General features: G+C 40.5%; 3 protein-coding genes across 6 annotated transcripts in view; 2 read left to right on the forward strand and 1 right to left on the reverse strand.

Moving 5' to 3' along the window:
* The window catches only part of LOC118565834, a 74107-nt gene that overhangs the window by 40654 nt on the left and 10224 nt on the right, over positions 1–23229 (reverse strand). The gene's annotated exons all lie outside the window — the stretch shown is intronic.
* Positions 3628–5915, forward strand: LOC118565837. Of its 2 annotated transcripts, none has more exons than XM_036146906.1 (4): positions 3628–3756; positions 4858–4913; positions 5161–5523; positions 5633–5915. In XM_036146906.1, the coding sequence occupies exons 1-4, from the start codon at positions 3737–3739 to the stop codon at positions 5800–5802; spliced, it is 609 nt and encodes a 202-aa protein (XP_036002799.1). In that variant the 5' UTR covers positions 3628–3736; the 3' UTR covers positions 5803–5915. The 2 variants fall into 2 exon arrangements, with proteins under 2 accessions (XP_036002799.1, XP_036002800.1); XM_036146907.1 differs by having other exon boundaries at positions 5636–5915.
* The window catches only part of LOC118565835, a 38424-nt gene continuing 29349 nt past the window's right edge, over positions 14155–23229 (forward strand). Inside the window, exons 1-4 of one of the 3 annotated variants that reach the window (XM_036146898.1) lie at positions 14155–14270; positions 15359–15414; positions 15662–16024; positions 16161–16650. In XM_036146898.1, the coding sequence (XP_036002791.1) occupies positions 14251–14270; positions 15359–15414; positions 15662–16024; positions 16161–16357 (636 nt within the window). In that variant the 5' untranslated portion in view covers positions 14155–14250 and the 3' untranslated portion in view covers positions 16358–16650. Of the gene's footprint in view, positions 14271–15358; positions 15415–15661; positions 16025–16160; positions 16651–23229 lie in introns of those variants that run through there. The other 2 variants (XM_036146899.1, XM_036146900.1) reach the window with 2 other exon arrangements.

Below are 23229 nucleotides of genomic sequence, written 5' to 3' on the forward strand. Positions count from 1 at the left end.
CCTCTCACAACAGATCAGAGGAAGGAACCCGGTGAAGAAAAAATATGTGTATCATTGCAGGCCTTTGGTTTAATTTATTATAAAGCTCCTTGCAGAAATTAGAAACAGTCGATCATCCCTCTGTAATCAGAAACTCAGATCCTGTATACTCTTCAGGAGAGGATCTAAGCCCCACTCTCCTGGGGCTTAGATCCAGAAAAATCTGTTGCTACTCCTCACTATATGGACCACTATGGACCAGAACCACATCAGTTAAAGCAGGTTTTACTAAGTCCTCATGAAGGTTTGTTTCTGGCTGATGGAGGTAGGAAAGCATGGATGAAAACTAATGGATCCATAAAGACATCAAGCAGTAAAACACAGCAGACATACTCACCGTCTCCTCTGTTGCTGTGAGTCCAACGATCCTCGCTGCTCCAGGAGACTGAAGAAGACAAAGAGGAGCAAACAGAAAGCAGCAGCAGTCATGAGAAGAGCTTTGCAGACAGTTTATATAGACTAAGCAAGAGGGAGTAAAACCATGAGCTGTTGTCACCACCCAAGTAGCAAATGATTAACCAGTTAAACCTGTTTAATGGCATCCAAAAGATAACCTACCAAACTTCCTTCTTCAGTCACTGTGCAACAAACTCAAACCGAGTCATGAGGATTTCTCTCTCCTGTGGTTGATCAAATAGCTCCACTGTTTACTCCAACTTTTCACCATCCTTAAAAATTAAATGAATATTTTTTTTTACATAATTAATATGTTTACTTTAATAGGTGTATTTTCTAGAATTCATAATTTTTACTCATTTCTAAACACATTTTCAGCCAATAAATCAGACTTTTACTGTGATTGACCTCTGAACTTTAATCTGAACCACACAAGGTCAAATGTGAACATGATTAAAACCCAGAAATTAAACCCAGTGAGTCAGAAGTGATCAAAGTTCAGTCTAATGATGAGACAAATAACCAGTTAAAGGTGCAAACAGGTTAGTAGGAGATTCCCATCAGCAGCAGACAGAATGCCTCCAAAGGTGGAGGGACTGTTGTTTTCTGCTAAATCTACATGAACAGAGATCTGATCTCCACCAACACTAAACCGTTCAGACCATCAGGTAGAAATGAAGAAAGTTTCCTGCTGACTGCAGCAGAAATTCAGACAGAGTGAGACCTCTGTGTCCTGAGTGATGGAGGGATGTATTGTTCACTTTACTGTTTCATTAGAAACTGAACACTTCAGAGGAGCTGGAAGAGAGATTTGTTCTTCTGCTGCAGTCACTGAAGTTCACTATGAAGCTTCTTTCTGGTCTGCAGAGACTGAAGGGGGAGCTTAATGTGCAAAAGTGAAACTAAACATGAACAGAAATGTCATCTGTAACTGACTGCAGGATGGGACTATGTGTCAACTAGAGATTGTTGACACAGAGATTTTAGCTTTTGTAACCATGCAGAGTGTTGATGGTTATGTTTATACATGCATATTTGTATTATGTGTGGGCAGTAGCTTTTAGTTGTTTATTTATTTAATTCTACTGCTTTTATCATTCTATTGTCTACTTCATATTTTACTGTGTTATATATTTAGCGTGTTTTATTTTGTTGTACAGCACTTTGGAAACCTTGTGTTTGTTAAAATGATGCTATATAAATAAAGTGGATTGGACGTAGTTTGGCGTCAACCAAGAGATGAAAAAGTATTTCTGAGAATATTTTAGAAAAAAACAACAGAAACAATTTCTTAGATTCAGTGAAGGAGCAGAAAAATAAACTTCATGTCAAAATAAACCTTCATTTATTGGTCTCAAAGAAAGAGGAAACATATTATCTAAAAATGTTTTAAATAAGAACCTGAAGCAAAGGAAAGTAAAGCTGAAGCAGCTGTTTAAAAGCTCAAACCTGATTGGACCAAATTCTCTCTTTGCATTAATCAGCAGAGATGAACCTGAAAGCAGAACCTCTCCAACCTCCATCATGATCCACCAGGTTCTCCAGCTGCAGCTTCCAGAGGAGAACCCAGACGGCTCAGATGTTCACAGCCCAGTTTCTGATGTTCTTCTTACATTTATTGAGGCTCAAAGTGGAAAAAGCTGTGCTGACTGTGCTGTTTTAGTCCAGAGGAAGCCAGAGTTTGGAGAAAAACGAGGAATTATTGGTGAGATGTGCTTTCAGTCAGAGGTAAGCGACAATCAGGTCTGATGTTAGAAGCAGGAAAGCCAGAAATAAGCCGGATGTGATCACTGAGCTCTCCATGTGAACTTAAAAAGACAGTCAGGAAGGCAAAGCAGCATCAGATGCCTTCAGCTGGTCTGCCTGCTTCAAAGGAAGCTGCAGCTGCAGGGAGCTGATCAGATCCACTGATCAGCAGATCACCAGCAGGAGGTGTGCAGGAACACATCCACATGCAGCTAGTGTGGAGGTGCAGATGTTAGCAGGAAGCAGCAGAAACAAGCAGAACCTGAAGCTTGGAGCTCCACAGATGATCAGAGACACAAAGGTAGAGACAGCTTTGCTCCACGCTCTGGAGAAATGTTGAAGCCACCACAGCTCACCTTGCTGTCGCCGTGGAGACGTTAGCATTTCATTGGGTTCATCTGACGCTGATCTGGCTGCAATGCAGTAAAATGTGCAGCCAGGACCCTGGATCTGTGTTCATTTGATGTTTCCTTGTTGCTTTCTTCTTGTTCTGTGGTGGAACAAACATCTGGGTGGACACCATGAAAGCAGGAATCAGAAAGAGTTTCAGGAGGAGCTAGAAGCTCCTTTCCTCCACTGTCTGCTTGTGAACTCACAGCTGATCTCAGTGGCTAGAAGTCACCTTGTAGCAGCTGCTAAACACAGAGAAAGCTGCTTTCTGCTGAAATCACAATCATTCTGGTTAATATCAGTGAAAAGTGGCAGAAAGCTGAAGCTGGACTCTGATCAGAGACGCTTTGGTTTGGTTCAGTCCAGAAAAATCTTTCAGGCTCTCAGAGCTGGAAAGCAGAGCTGATGTTTGTGCTGGAAAGCAGCCATTTGTGATGAGCTGTGATGTTGGAGCAGAGTTTTCTTCAGACTGACCTCTTCCAGCTACCATCCACTGACAGTGAACAGTTGATCTGCTGATCCACTCTCAGAGAAATCACTGTTTCACTGCTTCAATGGACTGAAGGAGTTCAGTCAGGATATCAGCTGTTTGTCTCCAACAACTCCTGCTGACAGAAGCTGGATGAGAAGAGAGGAAATAAAGCAGCAGACAGATGAATGCCTCCACCTGCTGGACGACTACAGGAACTACAACTCTTTACCCACAAGAAACCTGGACATTTATTCCTCATCAGAACAAAAACAGGAAGTTAGACACAGAAGCTGACAGAAAATACATCAATAAATATTTACACTAAATGCAGGAACTTTAACTCTCAACATATTCTCTATGCGGCTGCCCGTTGCTGCATAATTCTAGAGAGACAGAAGGTTGTTACTGTCACTTTAAACAATGTGAATAAAGTTTTTATTTCAGCCTGAATCAAGGCGTCTAGTTTCACTTTAGTTGTCTCACATTCATGTAACGTCTCGTCCAATGGGCGATACTGTACGGTGACGTATCTCTGCCACAGTCCAATCAAAAGTCTTGGTGGTTTGGTGGAAGGTCCAATCCCATCAATGAGCGGCAGCTTTAGAAACGAACATGATCTCAGTCATAGACATTACAAACGTATTTAGTATAAATGTCTGTGATCTCATTCTTCTCCTCCAGGGAGTTTAACAGATGAATCCTCATCAGATCAGGTCAGTCTGTTTTATTTTATTGTTGATCAGTTTTTAATTCCACAGTTTCTGCTGTTCAGGATGTGGAGGAACTCTATGAAAACGTTTGTTATCAGATTGATAATCGTTGTTAACACTATAACCTGTTAGTGATAAAACCATCATGACGTTCTCCATGCTTCTGTAGGTTTTGTTGATAGCTGATATTCTGCTGCAACTGCTTAAAATGTTTCTTTATTGCGCCCTGAGATTATCTCCACCTGCACCAATAGAGCTGAGGAGGCTTTTATACCAGGTTTGTGGTTTTGTTTAAAGGGGGTTAATGTGTAAAGTTTAAATTTGCTAATTTAGTGGGAATTAAGCGGAGCAGAAAAAGCATTTTTTTGAAAAAGCTGAAGTTACCAACGTGATCTATCGTTAATAACGTGTCACATCAGATTAAAAGCGGAAGTAAAAGCGCACGTTTTTTCTCCTAAAAGTGCTTGAAACTGAAACCACAACAATGTCCTGACCTGGAGAAGCTCTCAGTCCTGCTGCTGCTCGTTGTTATTCCACAGCTCAGTGTGTTTGATAACATAAAGTTTAGTCTTTTCACAAACTGTTGCTTAGTTTGTCCATTTGTAATTTACAAGAACCAGTTTCTGGAGCACTACTGATTGTTGATGCAGGATTTATCGCATCACTTCGTTAGAACGGTGATAAATAAACGTAGAAACGTTAACAAATGTTTTCCCAGTAAAAAGTTTTACTGATTTTCTATTCATTAAAACTCATTGTTTGTTCCTGATTTTAACAGGAATCGGATTATTTAACAGTGGAAAAAAAGAAAACGCAGCAATGCTTTCCAGGTTTCCCTCACTGATGTTTTCTCCTCATGAATTATAACAGACTGATTTTACCCAGAAGCTGTTTTTACACATGAAAAGTTCAGCAGCTGCAGAGAATGGAAAGCTGTCCTGCTGTCTCTCTGCTGCTGTATTAGTTTATCACCAGCAGGTGGCAGTCATGATCTCTGACAGAACAACCTTCTTTGAGCTGAAGGAGTTCAGATGTTGCTGGTTGTGTGTTGCTGATGCTGGAGCTGATGTGTTGCTGACTCTCCTCCTCTGTCTCCTCTCACAGGGAGAAGATGATCTGCAGGATCCTGCTGCTCATCATCCTCAACTCATGTCTCTGTGGTCAGTTTCCATCTTCTCTTTGTTCAGTCTAAATCCATCAATAATCAGTGAAAAGTCTGTCAGTGAAGGGAACACTTCAATCCTCCAGCTGCATCTGATCAAGCAGTTTGACTTGAAGAGCATCAAGCAGAGCTCTGACAGCACAGAGAGCATCATGGGACAGAAAGCTCTAGAGATGTAGTTTAAAGACTCCCATGTTCCAGTTCTCAGTGTGTCTGCTCCTCTCTTTCCCTCTCTGTCTCCTCAGCAGCAACATTTGTAGTGAATGTGACACAGAGCTCCTATCAGGCAGAGGAGAACCACAGCATCACTCTGGAGTGGACCTTCACCACCACACCTGATGGACCCTGGAGAGAGCTGGTCATCTACTGCTTCTTGTTAACTCCTCCCAGAGTATTATTTAGGTATCAGGGCCATGATGGTGTTGAGGTGTCAGAGTCTCAGGATGAACAGTTTTCAGGACGAGTCCAGAGTGACAAAGACGTCCTCAGAGAAGGACGGATCAGACTCCATGTGTCCAGACTGAGGACTGAAGACTCTGGTCTGTATGAGTGTCAGGTATACACTGGTGATCATGAAGACTCTGAAAAATGTCGACTCAACGTCTCTGGTGAGAAGTTCAGTTAAACTGCTGAGAAATGTATACATGGAAAATATCATTCTCATAAAGTTAAAACCTCTAATGTAACTTTTTAACATAAATAATTTAATTTTTCCAGCAGCTGCTGATCAGCTTCAACCTCAGAGACCAACTTTGACTCCAGAACCAGAGAGAATGACTAAGATCATCTGGATCACAGCAGCAGCAGCTTTGGTGGTTTTATGCATTATTGTCCTGGTTTTTATATTTATTTGTAAAAGGAAGAAGAAGAAAAGGGTTCAAATATAATAACATTGTGTTTAAGAAACATCATCTGAACTCTTGAAGGACATTGCGAGAAAAATCTTAAACTTCTGTTTTAAAGAATTTAAAAATATTTAAACTTTTGAGATCTATCAATCCAAGAAAACATGACTTTAAATGCATAATAACTTGTTTTATATCTTGGTACTCAGTTGATGATTTTAGACCCTTTCTACTTTAACTCCAGTTTCTTTCTTGGTTTCTTCATATCAGCAGAGGTTGTTTGTATCTCTGCTTAATGCAAAATATCAGATTAACTGAATCTGATGTTGTTCCACCTGCAGCTGTAACTTATTATTGTGAAGAAGCAGAAAAAAACAAAATTTTAACCACCAGCCAGTTGGAAATCCTCCCTAACCTCCCTGGGTGACTTTGTGACATCAAATCATGGATGATTCTTAACTTTCTGAATCTTAACGACTGTAAACTAGAAGTGATCTTCCACCAGACCTGATCTCTCCACCCTGACCTCATTAGAAGTCTGATGTCAGCATTTTATGGGTTAACATGGATGCTGCCTTTAGCTTTAATTAAAATCCACATTAACTTAGTGGTAAAATCCTTATTTTCATCACAGACGTCTCTCTAGGGATAAACCTCTTCTTTCTAGGCGTAGCTTGGAATCAGTGATTAATGCTGTTAGAACCTCCTGGCTGCATTATTGTCACTCTTAACCAGAATCATGTCACTCTGTCACGTCTACAACTATTATAAATACAGCAGAGTGATTAATAACAGGATCAAAGAAACGAGAACACATCATTGTTTCAGCCTCTCTCCACTGACTGACCATTTATTTCAGGATGAATTTTAAGTTGTTTTCTTTGTTTTTAAGCCTCTTAATGGTCCTGGCCAGCATGTTTGTCCAGCCTGCTGCACCCCTACACCCCTCACCTGGTTCCCTCAGGTCCACTAACCAGAGGCTGCTGGTGGTTCCTCAGTCTCAGAGGAAACTCAGAGGTGGTCCAGTGTTTTCTGTTGTGGCCCCAAAGCTGTGAAATGAGCAGCTTCTGCATAGAAGACAAGCTCCCTGAGCTGAGGCCTTTAAATCTCACTGGAAACACACTTTGACTCTGTGGCTTTAACACTGAGGGAGTTTGACAATGATTGTAGTTTTATTTGTTCTATGTTAATGTTTTCTGTGGGTTTTTACTTTGTTTTTATCTCTGTTTTGTATTTTACTTGATTTGCAGCACTCTGGTCAATCAGGTGTTTTGCTTTTTAAATGCTGTATAAGTAATTATGGTTAATTATGATGTGATGGAAGCCATAATCATTAAAATCAACAGAAATAAAGGCTTATAACATTTAATTCTGTGTTTAATGAATCTGTAAAATATGAGTTTGACTTTCTTGAATGAATGGCAAAAATATCAAACTTTATAGAATGTCACAATATTCTATTTTAATAGCTGAAATTTCACAAACTAATAACAGAAACCTGAAACTTAAATTAAGCTGTTTGAACTTTTTATGTCTTTAGATCTGTTAAAGTTTAGTGTTTTATTATAAATCACCTCACTGTTTCTGTTTCTAAATTAGTATTTTACATTTCTGGACCAAATAATTCACTGCTTTATATAATCTGCCCCCTAGGGGGTGGATGTGGTACTGCTGCCTTATGTCACTACATTAACTGTTTATTTGCTCCTTTTCTCACCTACAGCTCGTCTTAAAGCTGCTTTTATTCAACACAATCATTTACAATTATATAACAGTTCAGCAAACAACAGAAACTAAATCCCGTGGAATAACCAGGCTGCTTTAAGGGAAACACAGAGGGGGAAACGATAACATGAAAGTGGGTTTCTAGAAGCAGGGAGCAAATTAATTTTTAAGTTTTTCTTCCATGACCTGCTACAGAGAGTTTAAAAGGTTAGAAAATAGTAAAGAAAAGTTTAGATTATGTTGGAACAACGTTTAAGCAGCAGCATTTGGACGTCTTCTTCCTGTTTCTGGGTACGTTTGTTATTTTCACTTCTATTGCATAAAATATATTTACATTAACAGAACCGTAGGGTGTACACTCACAAACTATATATCAAAACGTGCGTTTCGACGCCATGAACAGGGCTATTTGTACTTCACACCATTTTGAGTTACCAAGGCTGCTCTGGGTGAGGATCTGAGTTACAAACAAGGTCTGAAAACCAGATATTTTATGAAAATATTGCTGAATGTTGTAAACAGAACCTCAGCCCACATATTATGAAGCATGTCTCAGATTTCTTGGCCCAGTTTAGGTTCTGTTGATGCTTTCTACAGGCAGGCAGATGCTGCTGGAGCTGCTTTTACTCCCATTAGTGCTGAATAAGGACAGAAATACTATTGAGGGGAAAATGCCTCTTAATTTGTAGATCTGAAATCACCAGATCTGTTTACTGTCAGTGTTTCCTCTGAGCTGAGAAATCAACGTTTTCAATTCAATTCAATTAAATTTTATTTATATAGCGCCAATTCATGAAACATGTCATCTCAAGGCACTTTACAAAGTTAAGTTCAATCATATTATACAGATTGGGTCAGATTATACAGATTGGTCAAAAATGTCCTATATAAGGAAACCAGTTGATTGCATCAAAGTCCCGACAAGCAGCATTCACTCCTGGGGAAGCGTAGAGCCACAGGGAGAGTCGTCTGCATTGTCCATGGCTTTGCAGCAATCCCTCATACTGAGCAAGCATGAAGCGACAGTGGAAAGAAAAAACACCCGTTAGCAGGAAGGAAAAACCTCTAGCAGAACCGGGCTCAGTATGAACGGTCATCTGCCTCGACCGACTGGGGTTACAGAAGACAGAGCAGAGACACAACAAGAGAGACAAACAAGCACAGAAGCACACATTGATCTAGTAATCTGTTCTACATTAGATGGTAGTAGCGGGTGAGCCGTCTTCTCTGGATGATGTCACAGTTAACAGAACGCCAGACCAGGTGTACCTACTATGAAGAAAAAAGAGAGAGAGCAAAAAGTTAAAAGCTGAAATGACAACAGTCATTTCAATGTAATGCAATGCAAAACTGGAGAACAGTAGAAATCAGTAGAGTGAGAGAAATAGGCCCTGATGTCCTCCAGTAGCCTAAGCCTATAGCAGTAAAACTATAGAGGTAGCTCAGGGTAACATGAGCCACTCTAACTATAAGCTTTGTCAAAAGGGAAAGTTTTAAGATTAGTCTTAAAAGTAGACAGGGTGTCTGCCTCACGGACCAAAACTGGGAGTTGGTTCCACAGGAGATGAGCCTGATAGCTAAAGGATCTGCCTCCCATTCTACTTTTAGAGACTCTAGGAACCACCAGCAGACCTGCGGTCTGAGAGCGAAGTGCTCTGTTAGGAACATACGGGGTAATCAGAGCTCTGATATATGATGGAGCTTGATTATTAAGGGCTTTATACGTTAGAAGAAGAATTTTAAATTCTATTCTTGATTTTAAGCCAATGAAGGGAAGCTAAAATTGGAGAAATATGATCCCTCTTGTTGATTCTCATCAGAACTGTTGCTGCAGCATTTTGGATCAGCTGAAGGCTTTGAACTGCATTTTGTGGACTTCCTGATAGTAAAGAATTACAATAGTCCAGCCTTGAAGTAACAAATGCATGGACTAGTTTTTCAGCATCACTCCTGGACAGAATGTTTCTAATTTTGGCGATATTCCGGAGGTGAAAAAAGGAAACTCTGGAAACCTGTTTAATATGGGATTTAAATGACATGTCTTGGTCGAAAATAACACCAATATTTTTTACTTTACTACCAGAGGCCAAGTTAATGCCATCCAGATTCAGTGATTGATTAAGAAGTTTATTTTTTGAGGACTCTGGCCCAAAGATTACAACTTCGGTCTTGTCAGAATTTAAATGCAGGAAATTTAAAGTCATCCAGCTTTTGATGTCATCAAGACATGACTGCAGTCGAAGTAATTGATTGGATTCATCAGGATTTATGGATAGATATAGCTGAGTGTCATCAGCATAACAGTGGAAATTAATCCCATGCTGTCTGATAATTTTGCCGATCGGAAGCATACCTGAAAATTCATGAGAAAGTTTTTAACAGAGGCAGTCAGTGTCAGGAATGTTAAATCCTGGATATTTAAAGCTTAATTACATGAATATAACCTGAACCCAAAGCACCTCATGTTGACTCAGGTTAATTCAGTCGTAGCAGTCGACTGTTTCCTCAGTAAATAGACTAACTGGGCTCATTTTCTCCATTTAATAAAGTAAATAATGAAGATCAGCCAAGCCTGAGCGTCTCTTAAAGACGAGGGCTTCAGCCAGAGGAGGACGGCATCTCTGTGCAGCAGAAGGTGGAGACATGAGGCACCGAGTCCCCAGAGGGCTGATGAATCACAGAAGCTTTGAGGTTATTGCTGCCACTTCCCTCCAGAACCTCTGGATGGTGGAGCAAGACCAGAACCCTGGTCCTGATCAGCCGGACCTGTCCCCATTCTCTCCAGATGTTGGCCCGTCTGCTTGGACTTCTGCTTGGGGTTAGAACGTCTCTGCCAGTCCAGGAGCAGGTGGAGCATGGCTGTGTTAGAGGCCTTCATCATTCTCTGAGTTGGAGACGTCCAGAAATACATGAATTACTGCTGCAGGCTCTGCTGGCAGAAAATCTGTCAAAGACTACATTATTGTTACAAAAATAACCACAAAGCTAAAACTCTCCTGCTAACTAAATGGTTAAACCTGTTAAATTCCCATTTTTACCAATTTAGCATCCAGCAGTGGTAGCATAATATACCTGCTGTGTGAACCTGTGACCTTGTGATGCTGGGATGAACTCAGGGTCAAACTCCAGCCGTCTAAGCAGCATTTAGTTCCTATGCTCCACTTATCTGGAACAAACTTCCAGAAAACTGTAAAAGTGCTGAAAGCCTGAGTTCCTTTAAATCAAGATTAAAAACACATTTGTTTAAAATTGCCTTTGAATGTTCAAGTTAAACTGTTTTAAAATGTTCAATGTTCAAGTTAAACTGTTTTAAAATTACTTTTTTTCTACATTCTATCCCTACTTGATTTTATTCCTATATTTTAATCATTTAAAGCACTTTGCATTGTCTGTGTACTGAATTGTGCTATATAGATAAATTGCCTTGCCTTGCCTTGCCTAAGCAGGTTTCTCTGCTTTTGGGCTTCAGGTTTTAACAAGCTCTGCCTTCAGGGAGAAGTTCCCCCCTTGGCTCTCTGTCTGTAAGGTTCTGGTCTCCACCCCCACACATCTAGCAGTGGTTGTACTACTGAATCTGCTGGAGATAACTCCATAGTTTTCCACTAAGCCTCACAGGGAGAACCTCACCAATGTCCTGGAGGTCTTAATCCAGCTGCTAAATAATGAGCCCTTATAGATGGGAGAGCCTCTCTGTTGTTAATCCAGTTCTAGTTACTATTGAATATCTGTGAACGTTGTTGAGACTGAAGTAGGTAAAGACGTCAGGAGAAAAGCAGCCTCAGCCCAGGAGCAGCAGCAGCTCCTACTGTCAGGCATGGTGGTGGAGGTGTGATGATGTTGCTGCAGTAAATGAACAGAACTGCTGCAAAGACACCAGAAAACATGGCAGCTGGTGGTCAAAGGTGAGCTGCTGCTTCCTTAGAAATAGACTTGGAGTTTATTTCATGCTCCCTTCTATGTTTTCCTCTTTATTCTTTGGTTTTGGTGTTAAAAGCAAAGATTTATTCTTGTTTCTTCTCTGCAGCTGCCCCTCATGAAACTCAGGAGGAGACCCAGGAGCCAATGGATCGGGGGAGGTTTGGGCTTTATGCTGGTTTAGGTTTGGTTCTGGTGGTAACAGGAGGACTCTTACTCCGTTACGTCATTGGTTCAGTTTGGTTCAGTTTTTAGGTCTAAGCGTTCATCTCTAGGTTTATCAGGCAGTAAGTCATAGATTCACCAAAACCACCATCTCAATCCTCCCTACATGTCTTTTTTTCCTGCCTTGATCATTTATCGGAGAAGATCTTCTGGACTCTCCAAAGATCCCTCCATCTTTCGTCCATATTGGACTTAAAGCTGAGTCAGCAGTTTGTTTTCTGGTGACCAGAAACTTCAGGGATGAGTTCTAGAGAAGGAACAGAAGTTCTAAAGGTGTTTTGAATTCATTACTAAAGCACTTTGTCCTAATAACGCCACTGTTACAGTGAAACTGCTGCTATCAGCGTTATGGGGGAACACTAGCCTCAGAAAATAGTCTCTACCTCATGTTAGAAGAATAATGAGGCAGAGAACCGGATTGACTTCCTGCCACTACACAGGTCAAGGTGTCCATGAGCCAGACACCGAATCCGGGCCTGATCTACCTCAATGAAAGAGTCGATATCAAAGGTTTTAGAATGAAATCTTGTTTACCCATGAATAAGCGTATTTACAATAATGTATTACACTACATGGTTCAGTTGTAGCTTATGTCTACCTGCAGAGTCAGTGACGTGATTCTGAGCCTCTGCACTCAGAAAAAGGAGCAAATCAATAAACTTGATGTCAAAATAAACCTGCATTTATTGAGCTCATATGAAGTCAAAGAAAGAGGAAACATATTTTCTATAATGCTCTAAATAAGAACCTGAAGCAGACGAAAGAAAAGCTAAAGCAGCTGTTTAAAAGCTCAAACCTGACTGGACCAAATTCTCTCCTTTGCATTAATCAGCAGATGAGCCTGAAACCAGAACCTCTCCAACCTCCATCATGATCCACCAGGTTCTCCAGCTGCAGCTTCCAGAGGAGAACCCAGACGGCTCAGATGTTCACAGCCCAGTTTCTGATGTTCTTCTTACATTTATTGAGGCTCAAAGTGTGAAAAAGCTGTGCTGACTGTGCTGTTTTAGTCCAGAGGAAGCCAGAGTTTGGAGAAAAACGGGGAATTATTGGTGAGATGTGCTTTCAGTCAGAGGTAAGCAACAATCAGGTCTGATGTTAGAAGCAGGAAAGCCAGAAATAAGCCGGATGTGATCACTGAGCTCTCCATGTGAACTTAAAAAGACAGTCAGGAAGGCAAAGCAGCATCAGATGCCTTCAGCTGGTCTGCCTGCTTCAAAGGAAGCTGCAGCTGCAGGGAGCTGATCAGATCCACTGATCAGCAGATCACCAGCAGGAGGTGTGCAGGAACACATCCACATGCAGCTAGTGTGGAGGTGCAGATGTTAGCAGGAAGCAGCAGAAACAAGCAGAACCTGAAGCTTGGAGCTCCACAGATGATCAGAGACACAAAGGTAGAGACAGCTTTGCTCCACGCTCTGGAGAAATGTTGAAGCCACCACAGCTCACCTTGCTGTCGCCGTGGAGACGTTAGCATTTCATTGGCTTCATCTGACGCTGATCTGGCTGCAAAGCAGTAAAATGTGCAGCCAGGACCCTGGATCTGTGTTCATTTGATGTTTCCTTGTTGCTTTCTTCTTGTTCTGTGGTGGAACAAACATCTGGGTGGACACCATGAAAGCAGGAATCAGAAAGAGTTTCAGGAGGAGCTAGAAGCTCCTTTCCTCCACTGTCTGCTTGTGAACTCACAGCTGATCTCAGTGGCTAGAAGTCACCTTGTAGCAGCTGCTAAACACAGAGAAAGCTGCTTTCTGCTGAAATCACAATCATTCTGGTTAATATCAGTGAAAAGTGGCAGAAAGCTGAAGCTGGACTCTGATCAGAGACGCTTTGGTTTGGTTCAGTCCAGAAAAATCTTTCAGGCTCTCAGAGCTGGAAAGCAGCCATTTGTGATGAGCTGTGATGTTGGAGCAGAGTTTTCTTCAGACTGACCTCTTCCAGCTACCATCCGCTGACAGTGAACAGTTGATCTGCTGATCCACTCTCAGAGAAATCACTGTTTCACTGCTTCAATGGACTGAAGGAGTTCAGTCAGGATATCAGCTGTTTGTCTCCAACAACTCCTGCTGACAGAAGCTGGATGAGAAGAGAGGAAATAAAGCAGCAGACAGATGAATGCCTCCACCTGCTGGACGACTACAGGAACTACAACTCTTTATCCACAAGAAACCTGGACATCTATTCCTCATCAGAACAAAAACAGGAAGTTAGACACAGAAGCTGACAGAAAATACATCAATAAATATTTCCACTAAATGCAGGAACTTTAACTCTCAACATATTCTCTAAAACAGCGGCTGCCCGTTGCTGCATAATTATAGAGTTAGAAGGTTGTTACTGTCAGTTTAAACCATGTGAATAAAGTTTTTATTTCAGCCTGAATCAAGGCGTCTAGTTTCACTTTAGTTGTCTCACATTCATGTAATGTCTCGTCCAATGGGCGATACTGTACGGTGACGTATCTCTGCCACAGTCCAATCAAAATGCTTGGTGGTTTGGTGGAAGGTCCAATCGCATCTATGAGCGGCAGTTTTAAAAACGAAGGTGATCTCAGTCATTGACATTACAAACGTATTTAGTATAAATGTCTGTGATCTCATTCTTCTCCTCCAGGGAGTTTAACAGATGAATCCTCATCAGATCAGGTCAGTCTGTTTTATTTTATTGTTGATCAGTTTTTAATTCCACAGTTTCTGCTGTTCAGGATGTGGAGGAACTCTATGAAAACGTTTGTTATCAGATTGATAATCGTTGTTAACACTATAACCTGTTAGTGATAAAACCATCATGACGTTCTCCATGCTTCTGTAGGTTTTGTTGATAGCTGATATTCTGCTGCAACTGCTTAAAATGTTTCTTTATTTCGCCATGAGATTATCTCCACCTGCACTAATAAAGCTGAGGAGGCTTTTTTTATTTACAGGTGTTAATGTGTTACACGTTTAAATTAGCTAATTTAGTGGGAATTAAGCGGAGCAGCAAAAGCATTTTTTGAAAAAGCAGAAGTTACCAACGTGATCTATCGTTAATAACGTGTCACATCAGATTAAAAAGAGAAAGTAAAAGCGCACGTTTTCCCTCCTAAATGTGCTTGAAGTGAAACCACAACAACACCACGTGTCCTGAGCTGCAGAAGCTCTCAGTCCTGCTGCTCGTTGTTATTTCACAGCTCAGTGTGTTTGATGACGTAAAGTTTAGTCTTTTCACGAACTGTTTCTTAGTTTGTCCATTTGTAATTTACCAGAAACAGTTTCTGAAGCACTGCTGATTGTTGATGCAGGATTTATCGCATCACTTCGTTAGAACGGTGATAAATAAACGTAGAAACGTTAACAAATGTTTTCCCAGCAACACTTTTTACAGATTTTCGATTCATTAAAACTCATTATTTGTTCCTGATTTTAACAGGAATCTGATTATTTAACAGTGGAGAAAAGAAAACGCAGCAATGATGTCCAGGTTTCCCTCTCTGATGTTTTCTCCTCATGAATTATAACAGACTGATTTTACCCAGAAGCTGTTTTTACACATGAAAAGTTCAGCAGCTGCAGAGAATGGAAAGCTGTCCTGCAGTCTCTCTGCTGCTGTATTAGTTTATCACCAGCAGGTGGCAGTCATGATCTCTGACAGAACAACCTTCTTTGAGCTGAAGGAGTTCAGATGTTGCTGGTTGTGTGTTGCTGATGCTGGAGCTGATGTGTTGCTGACTCTCCTCCTCTGTCTCCTCTCACAGGGAGAAGATGATCTGCAGGATCCTGCTGCTCATCATCCTCAACTCATGTCTCTGTGGTCAGTTTCCATCTTCTCTTTGTTCAGTCTAAATCCATCAATAATCAGTGAAAAGTCTGTCAGTGAAGGGAACACTTCAATCCTCCAGCTGCATCTGATCAAGCAGTTTGACTTGAAGAGCATCAAGCAGAGCTCTGACAGCACAGAGAGCATCATGGGACAGAAAGCTCTAGAGATGTAGTTTAAAGACTCCCATGTTCCAGTTCTCAGTGTGTCTGCTCCTCTCTTTCCCTCTCTGTCTCCTCAGCAGCAACATTTGTAGTGAATGTGACACAGAGCTCCTATCAGGCAGAGGAGAACCACAGCATCACTCTGGAGTGGACCTTCACCACCACACCTGATGGACCCTGGAGAGAGCTGGTCATCTACTGCTTCTTGTTAACTCCTCCCAGAGTATTATTTAGGTATCAGGGCCATGATGGTGTTGAGGTGTCAGAGTCTCAGGATGAACAGTTTTCAGGACGAGTCCAGAGTGACAAAGACGTCCTCAGAGAAGGACGGATCAGACTCCATGTGTCCAGACTGAGGACTGAAGACTCTGGTCTGTATCTGTGTGATGTTCAGACTGATGATGGCTTCAACTCTGGAAGATGTCGACTCAACGTCTCTGGTGAGAAGAAGTAATAGGAATCCTTTCTGGTTCATTTTAACAGTTAAACTGCTGAGAAATTCATACATGAAAAATATCCTAACAAAGTTAAAACCTCTAATTTAAGTTTTTAACATAAATTATTTCATTTTTCCGGCAGCTGCTGATCAGCTTCAACCTCAGAGAACAACTTTGACTCCAGAACCAGAGAGACGGACAAAGATCATCTGGATCACAGCAGCAGCAGCTTTGCTGGTTTTATGTATTATTGTCCTGGTTTTTATATTTATGCGTAAGGAAAAAAAGGTTCAAGTATTATATAAACGTCCATCGTGTTTGAGAAACATCATCTGAACTCTTAAAGGATATTGCGAGAAAATTTTTAAACTTCTGTTTTAAAGAATTTAAAAATATTTAAACTTTTGAGATCTATCAATTCAACAAAACATGACTTTAAATGCATAATAACTTGTTTTATATCTTGGTACTCAGTGGTGGTTTTAGACCCTTTCTACTTTAACTCCAGTTTCTTTCTTGGTTTCTTCATATCAGCAGAGGTTGTTTGTATATCTGCTTAATGCAAAATATCAGATTAACTGAATCTGACGTTGTTCCACCTGCAGCTGTAACTTATTATTGTGAAGAAGAAGCAGAAAAAAATAATTTAGACCACCGTCCAGTTGGAAATCCTCCCTAACCTTCCTGGGTGACTTTGTGACATCAAATCATGGATGATTCTTAACTTTCTGAATCTTAACAACTGTAAACTAGAAGTGATCTTCCACCAGAGCTGATCTCTCCATCCTGATCCCTCATTAGAAGTCTGCTGTCACCATTTTATGGGTTAACATGGACGCTGCCTTTAGGTTTAATTAAAATCCACATTAACTTAGTGGTAAAAATCTTATTTTCATCATAGACGTCTCTCTATAACCTGACAACAGCCAGATGCATGTCTCGCTCCGCCTAGCTCCAAAAAAAAGGTTGTTTTTTTTTCCTGCGTAGCTCTCATCAGCGTCACGGCTTAGCTTCGGTGTGAGTGGTTGAAATAGCACGTCGATAAAGATGACAGACAAGTGGCTTATCCAATCATATGCAAGGATTTTTGATAAGGCCCAGCCTTCAATAAAGGCAATTCCTATGGAGAGGTCCCAGATGTATGTGAGTGGAGCTAGGCGGAGCGAGACATGCATCTGGCTGTTGTCAGGTTAGTCTCTCTAGGGATAAACCTCTTCTTTCTAGGCGTAGCTTGGAATCAGTGATTAATGCTGTTAGAACCTCCTGGCTGGATTATTGTAACTCTTAACCAGAATCATGTCACTCTGTCACGTCTACAACTATAATAAAATACAGCAGAGTGATTTTTAACAGGATCAAAGAAACGAGAACACATCACTGTTTCAGCCTGTCTCCATTGACTGACCATTTATTTCAGGATGAATTTTAAGTTGTTTTCTTTGTTTTTAAGCCTCTTAATGGTCCTGGCCAGCATGTTTGTCCAGCCTGCTGCACCCCTACACCCCTCACCTGGTTCCCTCAGGTCCACTAACCAGAGGCTGCTGGTGGTTCCTCAGTCTCAGAGGAAACTCAGAGGTGGTCCAGTGTTTTCTGTTGTGGCCCCAAAGCTGTGAAATGAGCAGCTTCTGCATAGAAGACAAGCTCCCTGAGCTGAGGCCTTTAAATCTCACTGGAAACACACTTTGACTCTGTGGCTTTAACACAGAGGGAGTTTGACAATGGTTGGAGTTTTATTTGTTCTGTGTTAATGTTTTCTGGGGGTTTTTACTTTGTTTTATCTCTGTTTTGTATTTTACTTGTTTTGCAGCACTCTGGTCAATCAGGTGTTGTGCTTTGAAACGCTGTATAAATAAATATGGTTCATTATGCTGGAAGCCATAATCATTAAAATAATCAGAAATAAAGGCTTAAATGTTTCGTTCTGTGTCTAATGAATCTGTAAAATATGAGTTTCACTTTCTAGAATGAGTGATAAAAATGTCAAACTTTGTCACAATATTTAATTTTATTAAAGCTGTAATTTCACAAACTAATAACAGAATCCTGAAACTTAAATTAAGCAGTTTGAACATTTTATGTCTTTAGATCTGTTAAAGTTTGGTGTTTTATTATAAATCAGCTCATTGTTTCTGTTTATAAATTAGTATTTTACATTTCTGGACCAAATAATTCACTGCTTTAAATAATCTGCCCCCTAGGGGGTGGATGTGGTACTGCTGCCTTATGTCACTACAATAACTGTTTATTTGCTCCTTTTTTCACCTACAGCTCGTCTTAAAGCTGCTTTTATTCAACACAATCATTTACAATTGTATAACAGTTCAGAAAAACAACAGAAACTAAATTATGTGGAATAACCAGGCTGCTTTAAGAGAAACACAGAGGGGGAAACGATAGCATGAAAGACTGCGGTCAAGTGAGCCCTCACTTGATTTTGTTGGTCTCGCAAACACTAAGGATTACGGCACAGACGGCTGACACTACTTTTCAAAATAAAAGCAGCATGTTTGCGGTTTATCGACTATGTCTTTTCACACATATTTACATCATTTATGATATATTTATATTCATGCTTCATGTGTAATTTTTTCTTTTATTCTGGCCTGCTGGTGAAAATGTAAATATATACTTTGGTCACACTCAAAGAATTTATTTTTTCCAGGTGACTACCTTCACTTACAGATGACAGATGATGATCTCCAGAAGTCCATCCCCATGATTTCTGATTGAAAAATAAAAACATTTAAAAACCCTTACATTGACTCAAGTTAACCAGTTTTGACAATATTAAACATCCTTATGTTGCTCAACAACTTACATCCAAATGTGATGTAGAATTGAAATATAAGAGCCACTTTAAATCAGTATATATTAAGTAATTATTAACAAAGTTGCTGCCACTGCAACAACTAAACCGTAGATAATCAGTTGATGCAACGACTTCAGCATGATAGTAGAACACCCCCAGATGTGGCTCAACAAGTTTCAGACAATTCTGATGTGGCATTTAAAAATAAGAGCCATTTGAAATTGCTATATATTAACTCATTAACAAAGTTGCTGTAGCTCTAGCAACTAAACCGTAGATAATCAGTTGATGCAACCACTTCAGCATGACAGTGGAACACCTCCAGATGTGGCTCAACAAGTTTCAGTCAATTCTGATGTGGCATTTAAAAATAAGAGCCATTTGAACTTGCTACATATGAACTAATTTTGAACAAAGTTGCTGTCGATCTAGCAACTAAACCGTAGATAATCAGTTGATGCAACCACTTCAGCATGACAGTAGAACACCCCCAGATGTGGCTCAACAAGTTTCAGCTAATTCTGATGTGGAATTACAAAATAAGAGCCATTTGAACTTGCTACATATGAACTAATTTTGAACAAAGTTGCTGTCGCTCTAGCAACTAAACCGTAGATAATCAGTGGATGCAACCACTTCAGCATGACAGTAGAACACCTCCAGATGTGGCTCAACAAGTCTCAGACATTTCTGATGTGGAATTACAAAATAAGAGCCATTTGAAATTGCTACATATTAACTCATTATTAACAAAGTTGCTGTAGCTCTAGCAACTAAACCGTAGATAATCAGTGGATGCAACCACTTCAGCATGATAGTAGAACACCTCCAGATGTGGCTCAACAAGTTTCAGACTATTTTGATGTGGAATTTCAAATTAAGAGCAATTTTAAATCTGTAAATATTAAGTAATTTTCACCTAAGTTGCTGCTACTGCAGCAACTTAACCGTAGATAATCAATCGATGATTCCACTTGAGCATGACAGTAGAACACCTCCACTTGTGGCCCAATAGGTTTTAGCCAATTCTGATGTGGAATTTCAAAATAAGAGCCATTCTAAATCTCTCTATATAAAGTGATTTTGACCAAAGTTGCTGTCATCATTTTGTCACTCTGAACCAAGTTGTTGTCGAGGTTGCTACATTTGTGTAAGTTTTCAAAGAAAATTTTAACATAAAAGCTATAATTGAGATTCGCCCTGGGTTGGTCAGCAGCACATTACCCCCACTATACACAGGTTTGGCACAGAGTTTTTGCCTCAGCAACCAGCCTGGCGCCTGCTGCTTGGACTGCTGGTACCTATCAGCTGCTTCCAGAGTCCCACAGGCCAGAAAGCCAGACAGGACTCCTTCAGCTTGACAGCTTTCCTCATCACCGGTGTACACCAGAGAGGCCCACAGAGTGGGGCCCCGGTGACCTGCAACTGGGCGTTCCTCCTCCTCTCACTCAGCTCACCTTCCACTCCCTCAGCAAACAGTCACACCTGTTAGACATTAATTAGTCAGAACTCACTCCACCTGCCAGCCTCCCCACATAAGCTTCCCTCAGTCTTCTCTTCCCCGCCGGTTCGTCATCATTCTCCACTCATTCCACGTCTGTGAGCCTACTTTGCTCCCTGTTTAGTTGCTGGAGTTCCTGCCACTTCTGTGTCTCAAGTGAAGCCTCTGCTAGCTGCTGGATTTCAGGCTACCTCTCTGCTTTAAGTAAGGCCTCTGCTAACTGGACTGCCTGCTACCCCTGTGCCCCAGGTGTGCTCTCTGCTCTGTTGCTGGACTGTCTGCTACCCCTGTGCTCCAGCAGCCCTACATCTCAAGAACTCTCTCTGGTCCTCCAGCTCCTTCTCCCATCTACACCCCAGTTCAAGTCCAGTACAGCCTCTCTGGTTTGCTCATCCACTACTCATCTTTCTTTCAATAAACTCTCAGAAATAAGCTCCGTGAGTGTGTGTGTGCTCTGTCTAGGTTCATCAAGACTAATCATGACAATAGTGAGACCATCAATCGTATACGTTTATATACTACAGATTGTTACAGTAGATTGCAGATTGTTCCTTCTGTCACGCTTGGCCCCAATAGGGACAAGTGTGACAGAAGATGGATAGATGGATGGATCCACTGACCCTGCTCTGAAAGTTTACGTGGCCTAACACTTCGTGGCGGAGTTGCTGTCATTGCCAAACGCTTTAATTTCGTTGTGATGCAGTTGACTGAAGAATATTTAGGAGTGAGGACATTTCATGACTGGATTTGTTGCCCAGGTAGCATCCTATCACAGTTCCATGCTGGAATTCTGTGATGAATTGTGTGAAGATGAACCCAGTGGTCAGCCAGACACAGTTGTTAATCCTTTGCGGTGTTTATTGTAAGGTAGGTGAGGAAATTAGACAGACGAACAGACAGGATCCAAGAAGATGATAGTACAGTCATCAAAACTGGACAAGCTCAAACCAACAAGAACAGGCCAAACAAAATACAGGAGGGCTCTTAGCAGCAAACGAATGAGATGATTGGTGGATGGGAGGGACTAATTAACCAAAACCAGATGGAAATAATTACGGGAGCAAACAGGACAAGTCTAAAGATAATAAACCAAGACTGAACAGACTAAACAGAAAAGAGCTTAACCAATTAATAAACAGAAACCAGAACAGAAACCAGAATATTACAAATTCACTGAGCTCCTGAGAGCGACCCAGTCTTTCACAAATGAATTTGAAAACAGTCTGTGTCCATAGATGCTTGATTTTATACAACTGTGGCTATGGAAGTGATTGGAACACCTGATTCCAGTAATCTGGACGGGTGTGCAAATATTTTTGGCAATATAGTGTATGGCCAATGCACTTAATGTTTTAACATTAATTCCACATCAAATCTTAATGAGCTTTGTTGAGCCACATCTGGAGGTGTTGTACTGTCCTGCTAAAGTGGCAGCATCAATTGATTATCTACTATTAAGTTGCTTGAGTGAAAGCAACTTAGGTGAAAATTTCTTAATATATAGAGATTTCTAGTAGCTCTTATTTTGAAATTCCACATCAAAATTGTCTGAAACTTGTTGAGCCACATCTGGGGGTGTTCTACTATCATGATGAAGTGGTTGCATCCACTGATTATCTACGGTTTAGTTGCTGCAGTGGCAGCAACTTTGTTCAAAATTAGTTAATGTATAGAGATTTCAAATGGCTCTTATTTTGAAATGCCACATCAGAATTGACTGAAACTTGTTGAGCCACATCTGGAGGTGTTCTACTATCATGCCAAAGTGGTTGCATCCACTGATTATCTATGGTTTAGTTGCTAGAGCTACAGCAACTTTGTTCAAAATTAATTAATATATAGAGATTTCAAATGGCTCTTATTTTGAAATGCCACATCAGAATTAGCTGAAACTTGTTGAGCCACATCTGGAGCTGTTCCACTGTCATGCTGAAGTGGTTGCATCCACTGATTATCTATGGTTTAGTTGCTAGAGCTACAGCAACTTTGTTAATAATGAGTTAATATATAGCAATTTGAATTAGCTCTTATTTTGAAATTCCACATCAGAAATGTCTGAAACTTGTTGAGCCACATCTGGAGGTGTTCTACTATCATGCTGAAGTGGTTGCATCTACTGATTATCTACGGTTTAGTTGCTAGAGCTACAGCAACTTTGTTAATAATGAGTTAATATATAGCAATTTCAATTAGCTCTTATTTTAAAATGCCACATCAGAATTAGCTGAAACTTGTTGAGCCACATCTGGAGCTGTTCCACTGTCATGCTGAAGTGGTTGCATCCACTGATTATCTATGGTTTAGTTGCTAGAGCTACAGCAACTTTGTTAATAATGAGTTAATATATAGCAATTTCAATTAGCTCTTATTTTGAAATTCCACATCAGAAATGTCTGAAACTTGTTGAGCCACATCTGGAGGTGTTCTACTATCATGCTGAAGTGGTTGCATCCACTGATTATCTATGGTTTAGTTGCTAGAGCTACAGCAACTTTGTTAGTAAATGAGTTAATATATAGCAATTTCAATTAGCTCTTATTTTGAAATGCCACATCAGAATTAGCTGAAACTTACTGAGCCACATCTGGGGGTGTTCTACTATCATGCTGAAGTGGTTGCATCCACTGATTATCTATGGTTTAGTTGCTAGAGCTACAGCAACTTTGTTCAAAATTAGTTCATATTTAGCAAGTTCAAATGGCTCTTATTTTGTAATTCCACATCAGAAAGGTCTGACACTTGTTGAGCCACATCTGGGGGTGTTCTACTGTCATGCTGAAGTGGTTTCATCAACTGATTATCTACGGTTTAGTTGCTAGATCGACAGCAACTTTGTTCAAAATTAGTTCATATGTAGCAAGTTCAAATGGCTCTTATTTTTAAATGCCACATCAGAAT

The sequence above is a fragment of the Fundulus heteroclitus genome, chromosome 14 (assembly GCF_011125445.2).
Source record: "Fundulus heteroclitus isolate FHET01 chromosome 14, MU-UCD_Fhet_4.1, whole genome shotgun sequence".
Lineage (NCBI taxonomy): Eukaryota > Metazoa > Chordata > Actinopteri > Cyprinodontiformes > Fundulidae > Fundulus > Fundulus heteroclitus.